Source organism: Natator depressus, chromosome 6 (genome assembly GCF_965152275.1).
Source record: "Natator depressus isolate rNatDep1 chromosome 6, rNatDep2.hap1, whole genome shotgun sequence".
Classification (NCBI taxonomy): domain Eukaryota; kingdom Metazoa; phylum Chordata; order Testudines; family Cheloniidae; genus Natator; species Natator depressus.
In genome coordinates this window covers 88,605,899-88,626,943 of record NC_134239.1, presented here as the reverse complement: position 1 = coordinate 88,626,943, position 21,045 = coordinate 88,605,899, and the positions used below count along the sequence as shown (strand labels likewise).

General features: G+C 46.8%; 1 protein-coding gene across 2 annotated transcripts in view; it reads right to left on the bottom strand.

Annotated features, from left to right (window-relative positions):
• Nucleotides 1-1,135: 1,135 nt before the first annotated feature.
• Nucleotides 1,136-21,045, bottom strand: part of VSX2 (visual system homeobox 2) — a 41,207-nt gene continuing 21,297 nt past the window's right edge. The window contains exons 4-5 of one of the 2 annotated variants that reach the window (XM_074957109.1): nucleotides 3,397-3,577; nucleotides 1,136-1,946 (exon numbers count right to left, since the gene is read on the bottom strand). In XM_074957109.1, coding sequence (XP_074813210.1) covers nucleotides 1,555-1,946; nucleotides 3,397-3,577 — 573 coding nt within the window. In that variant the 3' untranslated portion in view covers nucleotides 1,136-1,554. The remainder of the gene's footprint in view (nucleotides 1,947-3,396; nucleotides 3,578-21,045) is intronic. The other variant, XM_074957110.1, reaches the window with a different exon arrangement.

Genomic DNA, 21,045 nt, shown 5'->3' with positions numbered 1-21,045 from the left:
TATCTCAATAAATACCTAATTTGGCAAACGTTGTTTGATATAGAACCGTTTATTCAGTGAATATTTCTCCCCCAATATTTGACCCACTCCACACTGAGATTCGGCAGAACCTGCAGGCCTCTCACTCTCTTGGGATGCCCTGCTGTTCTGGGGGCCATAGCCAAGTCTCTGAGAATGAGCTTTGTGGAAACAGGCTGGACCCAGGGCATGCCTGCAGCGAGGACTCTCTGTTACTAATCCATATGAGTAAACCTCAGCAGTTTATGCTGGGGAGCGGAATGTGCTGACCAAACATTTCTAGGGAGCAGTTTGAGGCAGCCTAGATTACAGCTAAAATGATACAGTGCATGGAGGAGGGTGCAGCATCGGGGCAGAGCCTGGCCTCAGCAGCTGAGGAGGGTGGAGCCAAGTGCCAGGTATCTATGCGGGGAGGAGCCGGGTCTCATTTACCAGTAAGGGGTGAAGCTGGGAGCAACACTTGGGTACCCGTGAGATCCTGGATACCTGTTAAGCATGATGTCAGGTGTAGTATGTGTTCAGGATGGCTGAGGGCAGGAACCTGGTACTTGAGTGGGTTATGAGTCTTCGGCACGCCTATAAGGGGAAGACAGGTGCAGGACTTGGGATAATCCCAAAGGGAAGGAATGGGTCTTGGGTACCTGAGGTTGTAGGGATCAGCTCCTGGAAGTTAAGCCTGCTCTTCCCCATCCCCTTGGCTTCTTACTGGAAAACCGAGACCAAAGTCAGCTGTCCAGCACACCACCCTCCCCGTCTCACAGTGCCCCTCGGACACTCCACGACTCAGTCAGGAAAGACACACATGGAATATACAAACCACCATTTAAATAGACTCACTGTTTTACGCAAACACTTCCATGGATTTGTCCCGCAGTGCTTTAGGCCAGAGAAGGAGTAAAATGGTCCCTGTGAGGGCAGTGGGGCAGCCCCACCCACACCAGGTTCTTGGGTGCCAATGGCCAGGTCCATAAACACACTGGGGAGAAGCACATTCTTTGGGAGATGGAGTTCATGCTGCTCTGGGCAGGTGGGAATGCAGCAGAGGATAGACTCACTCTCAGGGTTGGGGTGGGGGAGACTGGACCAGGGAGAAAGAGTTGCTCTGACATGGGAATGGGTGGGACTGGGACAGAGACTCGCTCTGAGACTGGGTATGTTGGATCAGGACAGGAGAGACACAAAGCTGGTTCTCAGGCTGATACAGAGGGACCCAGAGGCTCAGTTAGCCCCAGTCTCCTCTCAGAAGAAGATGCTGATAATTCCTGATCCCTCAGAAAGAAGGGGGCAGTGTGGCAGGAATAGTCCTGAGGGCAGGGACAGTGGAGGGGCAGGAATGCTCCTGAGGGGAACAGTCTCTGGACACACCTGACAGTCAGAGCTTGGCCTGAGCCTGTGGCTTCCTGAAATGCACAGAGACCATGTGGGGCCTCACTCCCTGTGCAGGGGCTGTCGGAGGGGCCCTGTCAGTCTGAGAGGAGGCTGCTGCCCCCCAGAGGAGACAGTCTTTGGGGGCTGGTTTCCATCATCTCTTTCCCTCTAGATCTGCTTCTCCTCCTCTTGTGATGAGTTTGATTTCTCCATTTGTCTCTCATCCTCTGCCACTGCCTCCTCCTCTTTCTCTGGCTTCCTGGCTGGGGTAGGGGGGTCCCCAGGGACGGTCCCCAGGACTTTGGTGCTATGCTCCTGAGCTTTGGCCCTGAGGGCAGCAATGCTGTTCTCTCTCAGTTCCTCCTGGGAAATGGTGGTTTTGGGATCCGGGGCCCTCTCTTCCTTGCTGCTCTTGTCGAGCTTGGGCAGGGCCTGGCGTTCCGCCTCCGGCTTCCTTCCCACCTCAGCTGCTGCCTCCAGAGACTTTTTGTGCATCCCTAAAAAGAATTGTTGGTATTCGGGTTTAGAAAAGCGCCTGGGCATGGGAAAGCCATCTTGAACTGAAAACAGCAAAGATAAAGAGAGGCCAGAATTAAGGAAAAGCAGAAACCCTTGCTTCAAACAGCAGTCACACAGAGGGCCCATTGCTTTGGGCCCTGCATGAGGGAGAACTCAAGCCAGTTCTCTTCTAGAGACAGGCCAGCACTGAGGGGGAGCCCAGGACAGACCAGAGGGGGGAGCTTGTGCCAACTCTGTGCTCTGAACAGGCCAAACATAAGGGAGGAACCAGGCCTGTAGCAACAGGCATGGAACTTGGCCAGAACTGAGATAGGCCACACCTAAGGGAGAGCAGGGCGGTGGGAGGGGACAGATCCCTGTGCTCCTCAAGGGCCAGTCCTGGGAAGTGGACAAATGTGCCAAAGTCTGATGCCACTTCAGGAGGCACTGTCTAAACATCATGGAGAGCCAGGGATTTCCTGCCCCAGAGGTTAGGGGTATGGCTGCAGGACCGGGGCAGGAGGGATCAAACAGAATGGGCTCCCTGGCACTAGCGAACAGTGAAGGTACCCAACTAGCAATGACAAGATAATGGGGCAGGGGGGCGCCTTTGTACAGCACCCTATTACTGGAGCCAGGTAGCAGGAGGGGAATCTGGCTATTCTCTCACCCACAGGGCTGATGAGAGGTGTCCCTTTGCCTATTCTCCTCCCTCTCGCTCAGCCTACCCCTCCACTTCTCTCGCTCCCAACTTCACACAGACAGAAGGACAGGGCAGCGCATTTCTAAGAGGCCAGAAATGAGCTTTTTGGCAGAATGAGCCTGAGAGATCAGAAAACAGGAAGCAAAGAGCAGGAATGTGAAAGGGAATCTGCTACTTCCACATCCACACAGCCCCCGACCCCCCAGAAGAAGGCAGGCAGGAATTAGACTGCCTTCAGCTGCAGGGAACTGTGGGAGGATACCAGTCCCTCCCTTCCTCCCAAAAAGAGGACTCAGGAGGACACTTGGTTCATCACAGGAACAACAAAGTCGCCCCCCCCCACAGCAAAGCATCACACAAGGGGCCCCTCAAGGGCTGCAGGAGTCAGACCCAGACAACTTCTTGCTGTGTAGCAGGGAACCGAACCTGCCATGGCTCTTGAGTACAGTGGATGTTGATGCCCATGCCACAGGAACCTGGGCCAAGGGGATGGTACCCCCACCTCATGCCACAGGAGTCTGGGCTTGGGGCTGATAGCCCCCACCCCAGGAGTCTGGACCCGAGGACTGATACCTTACCCCACCCCTAGGCCAAGGGGCTAATATCCTTGCCCCTCAAATCAGGACCCAGGGCTTGCAGCCCCACCCCAGGGCCCAGTGGTCAGGCCCTAATATAAAAGGCAATGTCCTTGTGCTCTCGGGTATGGGGAAAGTGTGAGTGTAACGTCCAGTGTTACTCTAAGTTTCCCTATTTCAACATGTCACTCCCTAGAACACTGCCTGTGCCCAGGTAGGGTGCTGGTCTCTTACCCAGGAGCCAAGGGGCGCAGGACTCCATGATGCCATCCTTGGCGGATTTGAGGATAGACTCTGGTAGCGGGATGGAGTGACGTACCATTGCGCCATAAAGCCCATATTCTGCCATCACGCTGCTCCTGCCCCAGCACTTCTCCCGCTTCCGCCACTTGGCTCGCCGATTCTGGAACCAAACCTGCAATGAGCAGAGCAGTTTACTGAGGCCCGGTGAATTGTCGCTGCCCCCTTAGTTAGCTTGGGATTCTGTGTGTGCGCGTGCATGGACAAGTGCTTGTGGATATCTGTGTGAGGGCGTATGTCCCCCTCAGGCATCACAAGCCAAAACAAGAGAGATTTATTAAAAATGTTGCGAGAGACTTTAGTCACCTTTATTCCTGACAAAAGCACAGGCCTGACCTTGCTGAATGGACAGGACATAGTGCAGGCCAGAAATGGGCAAGCTTCCACCTGCTGCTCTGCTGATGCCCCTCAGGTCCCCTTGGTACGCCAATGATGGGACGCTCTATACACAGCTCTGCCAATATCCCTCAATCTCTCGGAGAAGGTGAAGAGCGCCCTTCTACGGGACATGGAGATGCCTCAGGAGCAGCTACACCTCTCCCCTGAGTGGCTGTGCAGGGGCTGCCATGTGTACCCCAGGGGGGCAATACATGTTCTCTTTTGGAGCAGCTGTGGCTTTCCTCCCCTCCTGCGCCCCTTCAGTAGACTGTGTCTTTTCCCCACCCTCGCAGGAGCCAAGCTTCAGTGCAAGTCCCATCCCTTGCTGCAGGATGTAATTAATTTCCCATTGCAGTGTCTCTCGCTAGTGGCTTTTGGCTCGGGTGCCTGGGATTTTCTCTTTCATTATTTACTGAGTGGCTGAGCTGCAGAGAGAGGCTGTGTGCAGCAGTGTCTGTGGGGATGGCTGGCCCAGAGTGGTGTGTGCTGAGGGTGTGTGTGTGGGGTGGGGGGGCGATCGCCACAGCTTGCCCTGAATTCCCCATTTGAAAAGGCCCTCATCTTCTCAGAAAATTGGCAGAATAATCTCTGGGCTGTGACCCAGGGGACAGTGAGCAGAGACTCGGGTGGCATCAAGGTGGGGGGGGCGCTCACAGAAATCTATTAGTGTTCTCGCTCCGATTTCCATTCCTCTTGTCTCGCTCTCCTCCCACCCTCCCCTCATTCCCTCCCTTCCCGCAGTGGAGAGGCATCAGCTTTAGATGAAAAATTGCTCGAGGTCTATTCAGAAGGCGGCAAAGGAAGAGTCAGCCCCAGGGGCAGCCCGGGCCTGATTGAAAAATAAGTTAATTTCAGTTTGAATCGATGGGCCTCAGGCACTGAAATATCACGGGAAATTAAAGCAGCTGGTCCCCTGGGAACCAGGCCATTGACCCGCGCTAATTAATGCCATGGAGTTACCATTCGCCTCTCTGCGAGGCAGCCCCTCCCTCCCTGAGGACACCCCAACCACCTCCTCATTTAACTAATTAGACTCACGGAAAATTGGGTGTTAATTTGTTTAGGAATTTTTTTTTTCTTTCCAGGGAAGTACATGGCAGAGTGGAACTGAATGGCGGGGTCTCGCTGGCAGATGGATGCTCGGGGTCACTCCGCAATCTTCTCCAACTTGATTGCTTGATTAGGTCGTTAGCACATTAAAAAAAAAAATTGCTTGCCGTCTGGCGCTGGCCTGATGAGTGGGATGAGGCGGGAATCGCCTGGGTAATTTATCTTTTTATACTGCAAAGAATTTGATTTCAATCTGCAGATATATGGAGGCGCCTTTGACACCTGTTTAACATTACAGAGCTGACAACTTAACCCTCTGATGCCTCCACTGCCATGAGCCGGAGGGGAGCAGTGCTCACCGCTCCAGCTGGGGGCCCGAGGCTGGGAAGTGGGTTCCCCCAGGACTGGGCTGGGGAGAGAAATTCTGGAATGAACTCCGGACGCGCCCCTCCAGCAGCGAGGGAGCACTTAGAGGGGGAGGGCTGGATCATAGGTGGGGGCTGTGGGGCTGCAGCTGACAGGTTTGTTTTGTCAGCGCGCTTGCCGATTTGAAATGAGTGAGTCTGGGCAGACCCTACAATGGCTGTGGGGAGCAACCCAGGTTATGGAGAAAGTGTGGTGCCAGCCTCTCGCAGCAGGGAGCTCTGTGGGGGGAAAGAGGCGGGAGCACCCCCCTGAGGAAGCTCCCAACTACTCCACTTCCGGCCTTTCTCAGAAGTAGGCACTGTTGGGGATAGAGTAGGGCACCAGCAGTTACTTCTGTACCCAGGGGCGGGGAAGCAGGGGCGCCAGCTTCCAGGGGGTGCTGCACCACTGTGCAGCTCTGCTGGGGGATTTTTTGGTGGGGAGAGGGACTTGGCTTTTTTTCTGCTCAGGGACTCGCAGGGAGGGGGTGGCACCAAAAATGTTTTCTGCCCTGCCTGGCGGAACGGCTAGTGCTGCTCCTGCCAGTACCACCAGTTCTACCAAGAGCTGGGTAGGGTATGGGACAGTAACACAGTTACTCCAGTCCTCTCTCTCCCAGCAGGGGGCAGCAGGAAATGGACCAAGGCACTAGCTGTAGGGGAGTTGCCAGTGGCTTTAGCCCCAGCCTCTCCAGGCAGGAATTGCTGAAAGGCAGTGGTTTTCAACCTCTGGTCTGCAGCCTGTGTCTAAGATTTCCAAAGGGGCCTGCACTTCCGTTTGAAATTTTTTAGGGCTCCACAAATGGAAAAAGGTTGAAAACCACTACTGTAGGGAACGGCAGGTGAACATCTCAGCTACTCTCATCCCAGCCTCTCCCAGTAGCAGGCACTGCAGGGAATGGAGTCAGAGAGCTCACCACCACTGACTGCCTCACAAAAGAGTAATGTAAATAGCTTCCTTGCACATTTAAGATGCATATTCTTTGCATTTTCATTCTGCTGCTATTTTATTTCTGGACTGTTAATGGTTCTGAACACATAGATCCCTTAGCAAGCACCCTCCAGGATTCACCTGTGCCCTCCTGCTTGGAGGGCTCTTTATCAGTCAGGAGGTAGAGAAATTCTTGCTCAGGAACTGCTTTGTTCATTTCTCCTGTGAGCTTCCCGACTCTGAGGCAGCAGTGCAAATGGTACCAGTCCTTTCTAACTGACCAGCTTTGAATATCACCGGTAACAACACCTCTGACCCATACAGCAGTTGCCATCAAAAGGCCTCCACCTCCACCCCCACACCAAGCGACCGAGCTTGCCAATTTTACCTTGGATAAATAGATACAGTTATCTCCCTATCTACAGAAGTCCCATGTTCTTCCCTTGATATCCTATTAGAAACACCTTGGGCACTGCAAATTCTGTGGGAAGCTGACTGCAAATAATTAAACCCCTGTAAACAATTCCTAAGATGCTCAGCCCTGCAGTAGCTGAGCACCAAGATTATCTTGGCATTTGTCAACAATTATCACACAGCGACAGCCGAGCTGGCCATAGATTTCCCCCTGTGAGATAGATATGGGACATGGGGGATTCACTGTGACTTTTAAAGTGCATCTACTGTACATAAAGGGCTGTCCATAAATTAATCCATTAGGGGGTGGGTGAGTTCTTAATTTTAAATGTTTGTTTCAGTGTTACAAAGGGGTAGTATTGAAAATCACCAAAAAATGTCTAACAATTTATGGATAGCCCCTAACTCTTCCCCCTTCCCCCTCCCCCCCCCCCCGCCCTTCTCTCTTTCTTGTACATACACCCTTCTTTCCTTTCCCAACCCCTGGATTTTATCACCCTTCACTTTCTTTTTCTTTTTCCCCTCAGTACTTCATTTCCCTCCCCCACACTTCCTGCTGCTCCTCCCCTGGGACACACAGTCTTGTGAACTTCTCTCACTCACATGTGTGTCAGATGCACACCATTACTCACACACCTCTCCCATACCACACCTTTCCCCAGCTCTTTCATGTAACTACATCTGTAATGTCCACTAGGTGGCTCTATGCATTGAAACTCAACATACTTACTATCTTTTTCACAGCAGAGGAGAGGAAGCAAATGTAGAAACAACAGCAACAGACTGCCAGGTGGCAAACAATTTTCTATGTCAGTGAGATCAAAATGTTTCATGAGAACTGTCAATTTGGTCAAAATTTTTGATGAAAAATTATCAAAGCGCTTAAGAGCAATAAGATCAAAGCACCTCATTTTGGCTTTGTTTTGACTATTATATATTATAATTTATAAATATAAAAGTCATGTTATATCATAAATATAATATAATATAAAAGTCAAAATGATAAATTTGAAACAAAGCAGTTTGATGAGGTTGTTCTGACACTTCCAGCATGGCATTTTTCTCAGATTCTTTTTTTTAATGGGAATCTTCAATTTTTTGTTTTTAGTTAGGATGCAAAGAAATTTTGGAATGTCAGAGTATCGTGTAGAATGGAAATTCTGGGGTTTGATCAGCTTTGGTATTGACCCAAAGAGCCAGAGGTTTGATCAGCTCTAGTATTGACCCAAAGAGCCAGATTCTGCTCTCACTTACACTCATAAATCAAGCAGAACTCCAGTGAGACCAATGGAGTTTAAAACTAGGGTTAATGAGATCAGACTCAAGCTCGGCATCGCTGCCACAATTAATGCCTTAGACCTCAACACACAGAATCACAGAAATGTAGGGCTGGAAGGGACCTTGAGAGGTCATCAAGTCCATCCCCCTACACTCAGGCAGGATCAAGTAAACCTAGCCCATCCCTGACAGGTGTTTGTCCAACCTGTTCTTAAAAACCTCCAGTGATAAGGATTCCACAGCCTCCCTCAGAAGCCTATTCCAAAACTTAACTATCCTTATTGTTAGGAAGACTTTCCTAACATCTAACCTAAATCTCCCTTGCTGTCGATTAAGTCCATTGCTTCTTGTCCTATCCTCAGTGGAAAAGGAGAAAAACTGATCACTGTCCACTTTATAACAACCCTTAGCATATTTGCAGACTGTTCTCAGTGCCCCTCTCAGACGTCTTTTCTCAAGACTCAACATGACCAGCTTTTTTAACCTTTCCTCTTTGGTCAGGTTTTCTAAACATGCTGTCATTTTTGTTGCTCTCCTCTGGACGCTCTTCAATTTGTCCACATCTTTCCTAAAGCGTGGCACCCAGAATAGGACACAGCACCAGTGCTGAGAAGAGTAGGACAATTACCTCCCATGCCTTACATACAACATGCCTGTTAATGCACCCTAGAATGATATTATACTTTTTCACAACTGCATCATATTGTTGATTCATATTCAATTTGTGATCCACTATAACCCCCCGTGATCCTTTTCTGAAGTACTACCACCTAGCCAGTTATTCCCCAATTTGTATTTGTTCATTTGATTTTTCCTTCCTAAGTATAGTACACTTGTCTTTATTGAATTCCATCTTGTTGATTTCAGACCAATTCCCTAATTTGTCAAGACTACTTTGAATTCTAATCCTGTCCTCCAAAGTGCTTGCAACCCCTCCCAGCTTGGTGTCATCCACACATTTTATAAGCACACTCTCCACTCTATTATCCAAGTCATTAATGTAAATATCAAATAGTACCACACCCAGGACAGACCCCTGTGGGACTCCAGTAGATAACCCCTCCTAGATACCCCCTTCCAATTTGATAGTGAACCATTGATAACTACTCTTTGAGTATGGTCTTTCAACCAGCTGTGTCCCTACATCAGTAATTTCATATAGACCACATTTCTATAGTTTGCTTATGAAAATGTCATGTGGAACTGCGTCAAAAAGCCTTACTAAATCAAGTTATATCACATCTACTGCTTCCCTCCAATCCACTAGGCCAGTAACCTTGTCAAAGAAATCAATTATATTGGTTTGGCATGATTTGTTCTTAACAAATCCATGCTAGTTATTGCTTATAACCCTATTATCACTTAGGTGCTCTCAAATAGATTGTTTAATAATTTGTTCCAGTATCTTTCCAGGTATCAAAGTTAGGCTGACTGGTCTATTATTCTCTAGGTCCTCTTTGTTCCCCTTTTTAAAGATAGGTACTATGTCTGCCATTGTCCAGTCCTCTCGGACCTCACCTGTCCTCCAGGAGTTCTCAAAGATAATTGCTAATGGTTCTGAGATTGCTTCGGCTAGGTCCTTAGTTACCCTGGGATGAATTTCATCAGGCCCTGCCAATGTGAATACATCTAACTTATCTAAATAGTCTTTAACCTGTTATTTTCCTGTTTTGGCTTTCATTCCTTTCCCCTTGTTGTTAATGTTAATTGTGCTGAATTTCTGCTCATCATTTTGGTCACCTTTTTAGTAAAGACTGGAGCAAAATAAGCATTAAACACCTCAGCCTTCTTGATCTCATCAGTTATTAGCTCTTCTTCCCAGCTAAGTAGAGGACCTTCATTTTCCTTCATCCTTCTCTTCCTCCTACATAAGAATGGCCATACTTGGTCAGATGGTCTATCTATCCCAGTATTCTACCTTCTGACGGTGGCCAGTGCCAGACGCTTCAGGGAGAATTAACAGAAGAGGGCAATTTATTGAGTGATCCATCCCCTGCTCTCCAGTCCCAGCTTCTGGCAGTTTGAGGTTTAAAGACACCCAGAGTTTGGGGTTACATCCCTGACCATCATAGCCATTGATGGACCTATCCTCCATGAACTTATCTAATTCTTTTTTGAACCCTGTTATACTTTTGGCCTTCACTACTTTTGGCAATGAGTCCCATAGGTTGACCATGCATTGTGTGAAGACATATTTCCTTTGGTTTGTTTCTGTATTTCCTGTTGCTTATTAATTTCATTGGGTGACTGCAAGTTCTTGTGTTATGAGAAGGACTAAATAACACTTCCTTATTTAGTTTCTCCACACCAGTCATGATTTTATAGACTTCTATCATATCTCCTCTTAGTCATCTCTTTTCCAAGCTGAAAAGTCCCAGTCTTATTAATCTCTTCTCATATGGAAGCTGTTCCATGCCCCTAATTTGTGTTGTCCTATTCTGAAGCTTTTCCAATTCCAATTTATTTATTTTTTTTGAGATGGAGCGATCACATTTGCATGCAGTAATCAAGATGTGGGCAATCCTCGATTTATATAGAGTCATTATGATATTTTCTGTTTTATTTTCTATCCCTTTCCTAATGGTTCCTAGCATTCTGTTTGCTTTTTTGACTGCCACTGCACACTGAACCGAAGTTTTCAGAGAAACTATCCACGATGACTCCAAAATATCTCTCTCGAGTGATAACAGCTAATTTAGACCCCATCATTTTGTATGTATATTTGGGATTATGTTTTCCAGTGTGCATTACTTTGCATTTATCAAAATTGAATTTCATCTGCCAATTCTAATGTATTTAAAGAACCTCTTCTTACTGCCTTTTATTTCCTTTGCTAAGTATAACTTATTTTGTGCCTTAGCCTTTCTGATTTTGTCCCTACATGCTTGTGCTATTCTTTTGTGCTCATCCTTAGCAATTCATCCATATGCTACCCTTGTTGTAGGATTCCTTTTTGTTTTTCAGGTCATTAACAAGCTCCTTATGGCTCCATATTGGCCTTTTGCTATCCTTCCTATCTTTCATTTGCATCAGGATAGTCTGCAGTTGCACGTTTAATACTGTCTCCTTCAGAAACTGCCAGCTCTCCTGAACTCCATTATCCCTTAGATTTTCTTCCCATGGGACGTTACCTATCAATTCTCTAACACTGTGGAAGACACTATGGCTGTGAGCCTTAGCAGGTCACATCCAGTCCACCATTGTCAGACAGGGCAAACTTATTTCCTACAAAAAGAAAAGGAGTACTTGTGGCATCTTAGAGACTAACCAATTTATTTGAGCATAAGCTTTTGTGAGCTACAGCTCACTTCATCGGATGCATTCAGTGGAAAATACAGTGGGGAGATTTATATACATAGAGAACATGAAACAATGGGTGTAACCATACACACTGTAACAAGAGTGATCACTTAAGGTGAGCTATTACCAGCAGGAGAGCGGGGGAGGGGGGTGGCACCTTTTGTAGTGATAATCAAGGAGGGCCATTTCCAGCAGTTGACAAGAACATCTGAGGAACAGTGGGGGGTGAAGGGGGGGAAAATAAACATGGGGAAATAGTTTTACTTTGTGTAATGACCCATCCACTCCCAGTCTCTATTCAAGCCTAAGTTAATTGTATCCAGTTTGCAAATTAATTCCAATTCAGACTCTCGTTGGAGTCTGTTTTTGAAGTTTTTCCGATGAAGTGAGCTGTAGCTCACGAAAGCTTATGCTCAAATAAATGTGTTAGTCTCTAAGGTGCCACAAGTACTCCTTTTCTTTTTGCAAATACAGACTAACATGGCGGCTACTCTGAAACCTGTCATTATTCCCTACAGTTTATTCTCAGGGCTTTCTCTAGATTTAAAAGGCCCAGGCCTTGGGAGTTGATTCCACAGCCTAACAGATCTCGTTCTTGGGAACCGTTTCATGACATCCAGCCTACGGTTTCCTTTGCTCAGTTTCTCAGTTGACTCAGGGCCAAGGGAAGCCCTTTCTTTATGACAGTGGGAACCCTGTCTATTTTCTCTGCTTTTCCTGATGCCTCACTTTTGGTAAATCTGTGGAATTGGCTGTTATGAAGTACATCTCTTCAGCCACCACCACAATGTATAAATGTGGAGCCACTTATTGTAGGCAGGTGTCTTGCCTCCACTTTCCCTTTCCCTTTCCTTCAGTTCTTCTATGGCTCCTTGATCAGAGTAGCCTTTGCTTTGGGATGGTGCTGACATTTTTGTTCTACAGCTCTTTCCATAATCTGCATCAGCAGTAATTTGTTGGCCACTGGGAGCAGTATCTAGGTTTAATCAAGACATTAGCTGCTGTATAGGTCTGCTCTTGGTGCCTCCCCTTGTGGCAGGCTTTGCATGTGTATACCATACACTTCACTTTCACCTAATAAAAGCTTGTCCTTAGCTTGGTTTTCCTATTATACTGACTGGGATAGGGCAAGGAGGTTATGTATTTGTTCTCCCAAACGTCCCAAGTAATGGCTTTGTGAACCGTGAGCCATTAGCAATGGCCACAACATTAGAAACACAAAGGTGGCTAACCTGCTCACTGCAACACTCCACAGTCATAGGAGAGGCTGTGTCTCTGGGAGATTCAAGCTCCCTGAAGTCAAAGTGATAGTTAACTGCTCTGAATACTTAAGCTATTTGTCTATACTAGCTTTGCTCCAAGGTCTGAGGGTACATCACGTGGCATAAGTGGCTCCTTCACGTTATTATGCAAAATATTACACATTGCACTGTCTCTCACAGCACCTGCTGTCCGAGTTCCTGCCTGGCCAGAATAACATCTCCGTCTTTGCAGAGACATCTTCTATGTGCCTTGGTGACCAGCATGAATTCTTGACAACACCCCCACTCTCATAACTTTGGCTAGAACTATTCTGGGTCCTTTGTAGGAGACTCTATTTTGCTTCCTGATTTCCTCCCAATACACCAAGTATTCCCTAGTGCTGTCAGGATCCCTGTCTTTTATTTCTGACCTTCCAGCTTGCAACATGGCTTTCAGTGCTTGTAGTATTTCAGCTCATCTTCCATCTTCAGCTAGGTACTGATCTGATGTACAGAGGCATACACCACAGGGAGAAGAAGAGTAGAGTCCTCTCTGAAAGACCTGACGGTTTTTACATTTTACAGATACTTTGCTGACGGGCACATTCAAAATGCACAGAGTTAATTTCTCAAGATTTTGTTTCTGTTTGCTGAAGGATGTCTTTGATTTTTTGCAATGCTCTCAATTTGGTGGTCCGTCTTGGACCAATGCAAAGTATCTTGAGACAGTGCTACTGCCGAGATAAATTTGCAATATATACTTCAGATCCCTTTTTATTTCATTTGAGCACATTATGTGTGCTCAGCCCTGTAGAGACAACAGAAAATATAGAGCCTGCCCCAAGAAGTCCATAATCAAAACTGCCCAAGACGATATAGTAAACAGGAGAGATTTTGTTATTGTTGTTTTTACCTTTTAGGACGTGTATGAGAAAAGGGGAGGTTGTTCAGCATTTGAGAAGACAGAGGGAGTACCAAGTATTTGGAGAAGCAGGGGAGAAGATGCAAAGAGGAAAGTGGGAGGATACCATGGTTAGGGCAAGGAGATACTCTAGGATGGAGCACAGACAGCAAGTGGGAAGAGGAGGGAGAGACAAGAGCACAGATGTAAATGGGTGGAGTCATGAAGCGGTTTGAAAGGAAAGATGAAAAGCTTCAGAAGCAAGAGGAAGCCACTGTAGGGGCTTGAATAAGGCAGCACATGATCAGCACATGCCTCTCGACCCCTATCTCTGTACTTCGAAAGGAGTCATGGGCAAATTGAAGGGAAAGATGTTACCCTGAGGTTTATGGTCTGAATCAGCACTGATCACAGCTTGCCATTCAGATCAAATCCCCTGGATGTGAGCGCTGTAGTCTGGCACTATTTTTTAATCAGTGCCTATAGCAGCTTCCTAGCTGAGAGAGACTTTGACCTTCAGGCTGTCTTTCCTGTGGCAGGGTTGAACCTAGTCCTGGCTCACTTCAATCACTCTGAAGTGTTACATCCTCATTGACATCTTAGTAGCCAAGTGCTGATTGCTCCATGACAATTGCTTTCACTTGCTCAGAGGCTTATTATGCTGTGACTGCCACTCCCAGGCAGTGTCCTTGTGTGACGGTTGATGGAGTGGCTTATACACATCGTACAGGTGGGCAAAAATTGACAGAAGTAATTCACAGACACCATCAAACCTCATACTGTCTGCACACTGGCTAGCTTAGGCGTAGCCAGAATTGCAAACATCTTCTCTGGATCTGGACGCACTCCCTCAGCAATGAGCAGATGGCAAATGCAGGAAACTCCTTTTTGCTCCTGGCTCTCTGTAGTATGTTGCTGTGGTCAGTTACTGCTTCTTCCATTGTCTCACCACAGCCACATACCAGAGCACCTTCTGCAATAGTCACTGCTTCTTGCTGTTGCTGCTGGTACTCCTCTGGAGCATCTGAAATACCAAACAGCACCTGGTGCCCTTGATATTTCCCCACTGGGAACCAAGGTACTTGAGAAACGTGGGTGTTGAAGCTGACCCACTACAAGCTTCTCAATACCCTTTTCCTAAGGAGGGGAAGGTAGAGACAGGGCAGTAGTTGGCAAGATCTTTGACACCTAATACAAATTTCTTGAGTAAGATTTTGACACTTAAGGGCTAGTGGGAGCTGTCCCTCCCTCAGCCAGGCATAATTGGTCTCCATTAGCCGCACATCCTGTCTTTCATTAACTGGATGGGGAAGGGGTCCATGTCATGTGAGACGGAATGGTCTTCTCATTGCCTAGTGCCTTCAGAACCTCCACCTGTGTGGCAGGCCCAAGTTGCATCAGGAGACCAACAGCCCCCTTGCGCTCTGAGCCCATTTCCACAGATCTGGTGGAAATGACACAAATTCATTCTTTTCTGCAGGACAACAGCTTTCCACAGCAGGACATGTTAGATTCTGAAGTCAGTTGAAGACAGCTCAGCCTCAGTGTTTATTGTTTAAATGTCTAAAGTCGTCTGCCCTGCTGTTGACGAACCAACACTGTCATGTAAGGCTGCCCTTTGCAGGTAAACAGCTGATACCTGGAGCTGTGAATCCCAGCCAGACGCTAGCTGGGTTAAGAGGCAACAACACAAGCATAAGTACAGCAAATTGGCTGGTTCAGTCTCTGCGCAGTACCGGTGAGACAAGAAGATGGTCACTGCATAGTGTGGTGTGTGTGTGCATGCACAGACTTCCTGAGTGACCTTGGGCAAGTCACATGGGGTACGTCTGCACTTCCAACTGGAGGTTTAAATTCCAGATCAAGGAGACATACCCGCACTAGCTCTGATTGAGTTAGTGTGCTAAAAATAGAGGTGTAGCCATGCCTGTGTGAGAAGCGGGAGGGGCTAACTGTCTTGAGTTTGTACCTGTCCAAGACACTACGTGCGTACTCAAGTGGCTAACCACTCCCGCTACTCGCACTTCTATTTTTATCACGCCAGCTCAAGCACAGCCTGTGTGGGTATGTCTCCTCAAGCTTGAATTTACGCCTCCAGAGCGAAATGTAAACATACCTGCAGTCTCTCTGTGCCTCAGTTCCCCATCTGTATAATGGGAATAATAGCACTTTCCTATCTCCCAGTGATGTTGTGAGGATAAATATATTAAAGATTGTAAGATGATTAGATTCTACAGTGATGGGAACCATATAAGTATGATAGACAGACGTGTTCCCTCTGGTGGCTAGAGCCACAGAGCAGATAAGGGATCTGCTACTGCTGCCAACTAAGGGAGCTCATTTTTATGACAAGTAGCCTGTGTTTTTAGAGGTCGACTACCCTGCTCCCCAGGTGTGTGAGAGAGTTATCTAGTTGCTGTGCCTGGAGCACTAGGATTATTAAATTTGGAAACCTGCCATCATTATGTAATAAGCACATACTGAGAGGTCACATGGCATCCTCAACAAAGAGAGATGTGACCATCATCTGGATCACCATAATTTGCTTTAGATAACAGGACAGCACAGGTTCTCTGAACCCGCTGCTGATCCCTTTCCTCCGCCGGAGCATAGGACACAAGAAGCTGCACGCATCAAACTGATACCACTTATCTCCAGTAGATATCACAATCTGTGAGCCATAATATCACCTCTTGGAACATCACCCACCCACCCCCAACCTATACCTGTGATGCTTTATCACCAGATCTGGCTGTGCTGTGAAATCTTGGAAAATGTGATTGTTCAGAAACGATTTCATCTGGCAATGGGGTGACCATTGCCCCAGAACAGCAAAATCTCAGCTATGATACACTGTAAAATTGTTTCGCTGTAAGGGCTTGACAAAGTTATCCTTGTCTATTTCCTTCTTCTATTAACCACAACTGATATGACTAATTCTTATTATTACTGTTGATGGTGATGTTATGAGTAAATTGTATCAGAAAGATTCTTTCATTTTGCAAAGGGAGATGAGACAGAATGTACGCTAGTCATTTGCAATAATCATATTAGTTTGTTTACTCTATGAACTCCTGAAGCAATACCTGCTAAAGAGAGATTTCCTTCATCTTAGTCTTGTGGTTGGGAATCAGAATTAGCAAACAGAAATTTTAAAAATGTCTAGTTTCTAATTCTGTCCATGTGCTCAAACAAAACACAAGCTATTACAACATGTTTTTTGTGGGGAGTGGGGACAATATGTAAGCGTATCTCCCCTCCAATCGTGCAAGATGGATAGACCATTTTTTGCTTTTTTAATTAAAGTTTCATACTACATGTCCAGGCATTGACCTTCCCTGGATCTTCAGGCTTGAAGTTGATTAATTTACTTACTGTTTCTGTGATAGAGCGGCTTACAAACACCAAATCTCGCCCAGCACCTTTGATACCATATTTCAGTAAACTTTATTGAGCATGGAATGCTATTCCAACAAACAAGTGCATCCTGAAATGTCCACTAGATGGCCACAGGCAAATATGTACACACCTATAGACAGACAGACAGACAAACCAACAAAATCTCTCTGTCTCTCAGCACATATTTTGCATAGTCACTAGGCTGCACGTGTGCATCACTGTTTGAGAGTCTGAGATTGAGGAAATGAATAGCTGACATTAAGAAGTCCTCTAGCTCTTCCCACCACTGATTCATAGTCAATTTCCCCTTGTCCTGCAGATAAACCAACGTTTGGCCATTTTATCACAAATTTCTTCAGGTCTGATATTACCCGTGTCTCGAACATCCTGCTGCTTTCTCAGGCTACCAGACCTGATCCCTTCCACTACAGAATAACAACTCATAAAAAGGAGAAGCCTCTGACTGAGAAAATAGCAGGGAATAATAAACCCCACCTGATTGCCAGAAGAGCATGGCCAAGGAGCTAGTGAGTTTTGCTGGATGTTTTTTTTCCCTTGACCCTCTTTCTTGGGTGATTTTAGCTGCTCCCATAGTCTCATCTGTCATCTCTATGCTGATGATTCCCTGATCTACCTCAGTCCCTAACATCTCCCTGTCTAATCTGGCATCTCTGACTGGCATGTCTCTGAAATGTCCTGCAACCCCAGTGCTTTCAGTGATAATCCACTGAGATGAAAGTCACTGAAATGAAAACGCCACTGCAGCGATACTGATCCCTCTACCTTTGCATCAAATGTGTCCCACTACATCGTCTGGGTCTGATTTAAGTTGCAAACAAACCCCTTGGGGCAGAGACTCTCTCTTTGCACATCACCAAGCATACTGTTGATGCTCAATAAATCAATTAATTATAATAGTGCAAGTCTTGACTTGATCTTGATAACTCCCTAGCAAGCCTTGATTGCCAGCCAGGGGTGCAATTGTAGGCTTGGCTCGGATACTGCTCTCTGATGGGTACCGGGCCCTCCTCCCTACATGCCCAGGAGTGGAAGACCTGGCCTGGCTTGGAAACTTCCAGGCTTCTCAACGAGGCTGCAGCACGTTTATAAACCAGGAAGCTGTTTATTGCTGTTTATTCAGATGTAATGTCAAGATTATTGGCACTGTTTATGGTGACATCACTTTCTATGGAGGGTGTAAAAGGGCTATGAAGTTAAACGAGCACAGTAAAGGTGGCACACGGCCTGCATGGCTGATCATAGAAGTCTTGACTAGCATTGTCCCTGCTGCTTGCCTAAACCCAGCACAAGGGAACTCGGCACTGACACAGGAGATGGATTCCCACCACACTGGAGGACAAGGGCCTTTCCTTCCAGGCTCAGCAATTTGTAACAACTACCTCTGCCTCTGGACTCACATCCACATCGCTCGAGGGGGAGGGTAAATCTATGTGCAGCTTTAAAACATGCAATTGTCTGGCCTTTATTTGAGAAACTGGCACTTGCTGCTAGTGATCTTACCAATTACTGACCGGTCTGAAATCTCTCCCTCCAAGGTTACCTCCCTGACAAGGTTGCTGCAAGCTAACTACACTAGTTCCTCTCCTCCAACAACACCTTATACCCTTCCAGGCTGATTTCAGACTGGCATGTGGCATAGAAACAGTGCTGGTGACATTGATGGACAGTGGACAAGCTAATGTAATATTAAGGTTTATGGACATGCTAACATTGCTAGATCTGGTAGCATCTTTCATCACTTCCATCATGTGATGCTACTGATCCACCTATGGGAATCTAGAAGGGTTAGCAGGCGTCACATTCAGCTAGCTTCACTCTTTCCTCTTGAATAGATCCCTGCGGGTAATGATGGGCACTATTCCACCACACTGAGGGCTCTCACCTGTGTCACTCCACCAAGCTCATCCCTGTTCATCACCTATGGTAGGTTGCAGGGGAGATTGTGAGACACTGTGGGCTACAATACCATCAATATATTGATGCCACCCCACTCTTGCTGGCCTCATGAAGCACAGACATACTATCATACTAATACCCCGGTGTCTGAGGGAGCTAGGAATGGGGATAAGAAACAGCTGGCTCAAGATCAATCCTGGAAACCTGAGGTGCCTTAAGGTGGATTCCCCGCTGCTCGCAGGAGCCCAGACAGAAGATGGAGCCAGAACTTAGCCAAGAGACAGGGCCCTTACCCCTTGAATGTGGACCTGACCACAGCAATCCATACTTTGGTCACCTCCAGGCTGAACTAGTGCCTTTGCTTGTTTGACACATGCTTCGTGGGTAATCAACAAGAGTGCACCACACCAACACTCCGCACTCTGCTGATTTCCTATCCAGTCCTGATTTGGTATCTAGGCTTTGGAAATTTTCTTTAAAGCACCAAGTGGGTGTAGGACTGGCTACCTGATACACCCTGTCTCACCTTGCAGGGTAGCCACGCTCAGTGGGGATGCTCAGGCAGGCGGAGCTCAAACTCATGGAGGGTAAAGTAGGAGAGCCCTGGGCTGTGGACTTCACCATGGTTGGAGATCAGGCTGAGCAAGAGTTTTGCCACTTTTAGGGCTTCATTGTTGTTACTGATTGCTTTTACAGCACCCCAACGCATGCTGGAAACTTTACAAAACAAGTGAGACCCAGGCCCTGCCCTGAAGGGCTTAGATAGGACACAAGTGAGACATAATCAAAAAAGGGATTAGAGAGTGAGTCCAGGGTTCACCTTGGCCAGAGAACACATGTTAAAATACAGCACTGGGTTTCAAATGTGCTAGATACAACATTGTAGATAACACATTTCAAACATACACATGGATCCTAATCTAGACAAGTCCAAAGATCCATTTTACATTAACACAAAAGATGACACTTCACAGGGTTTTGCCCGGTCTTGTCCTGCATGTGTCAAGCTGACCTGAGGGGCCACTAGAAACAAGTGAAGTATGAAGGCTGAGCAGAAAGTGGCCTAATCTCCTGAAGGCCAGTGGAATAATCTAGTTGCATCAGAAGTGCCTGAAAAGCTAAGGCAAGCCCTGTTAGAGTCTATCCACAGTCAGATACCTTTCTGTTGCTTCCATATTGTGTGGGTTCTCTCCATGAACATATGGCCCATCTCTGCTGATCAACTTATCAGAAATCGTAAGTTAAGCAGTCAGGGCTGCTCAGCATTTAGATGAGAGGAGGCCTCCAAAGAAGAGACATAGGAAGTAGTATGGGTTATGCTGTAGCACTACTCTCCTCTTGGACTCTGTACCAACCCAAATGCCCCAGGGTGGTGCGCTTCAGGGAGTGGTGCAACTCAGCAGGGAGTGCTCTCCCTCCTGAGTCAATGCTGACCCCCGTGCTTCAGCATGGTGCTAGGGAGAAATGTGCTATGATAGGTGCACACTTTTGGGGGAGATATAAAACCAGTGTGCTATCAGGCTACACCAAAGGCTCACTCATTAAATCTCACATGGCACTTTTTGTAACATAGGGACCTACAGCCTTGGGGCCAAACTGAGCCCGTGAATATCTGCACTGACTTCTAGGCCTTTTGTTTACAGCTGTCATGTTCCACTCCAGAGGAGGACGTATTTTGGTGAGTAGTCCCTAAACACAATGCACACTTCAGTCTCCCTGGTCACTCAATAACAGACCTAAAAGTGGCAATTCTTCACCAAAAAAACTTCAAAACCAGACTCCAACATGAAACTGCAGAAGTGGAATTAATTTGCCAACTGGACACCCTCAAATTAGGCCTCAATAAAGACTGGGAGTGGTTGGGTCATTAAAAATCCTAAACCTAATTTTCCCCCAACAGTTACTTACACCTTCTTGTCAACTGTTTGAAATGGGCCACTCTCATTATCACTACAAAAGTTATTTTTCCTCCCTTGGTATCCTACTATTAATTGAATTGTCTCATTAGACTGACCTCACACTTGGTAAGGCAACTCCCATCTTTTCATGTATTTATACCTGCTCCTGTATTTTCCACTCCATGCATCTGATGAAGTGGGTTCTAGCCCACGAAAGCTTATGCCCAAATAAATTTGTTAGTCTCTAAGGTGCCACAAGGACTCTTCGTTGTTGTTTTTTTTGAAGAATGTAAGTGCTTTGGCATTCTTCAGGATGACAGACACTATGGCAGCATGAGGGTGATGTCAGAGGGAGAGAGAGAGAGAGTACATGTGTGCCCACATCTCAACATGGTAGCCACCCGTTTACTGAGACTAGGCTATGAATAATCAATAGGAGATTACAAGACACTGATGCTGCTAATCAGCTCCC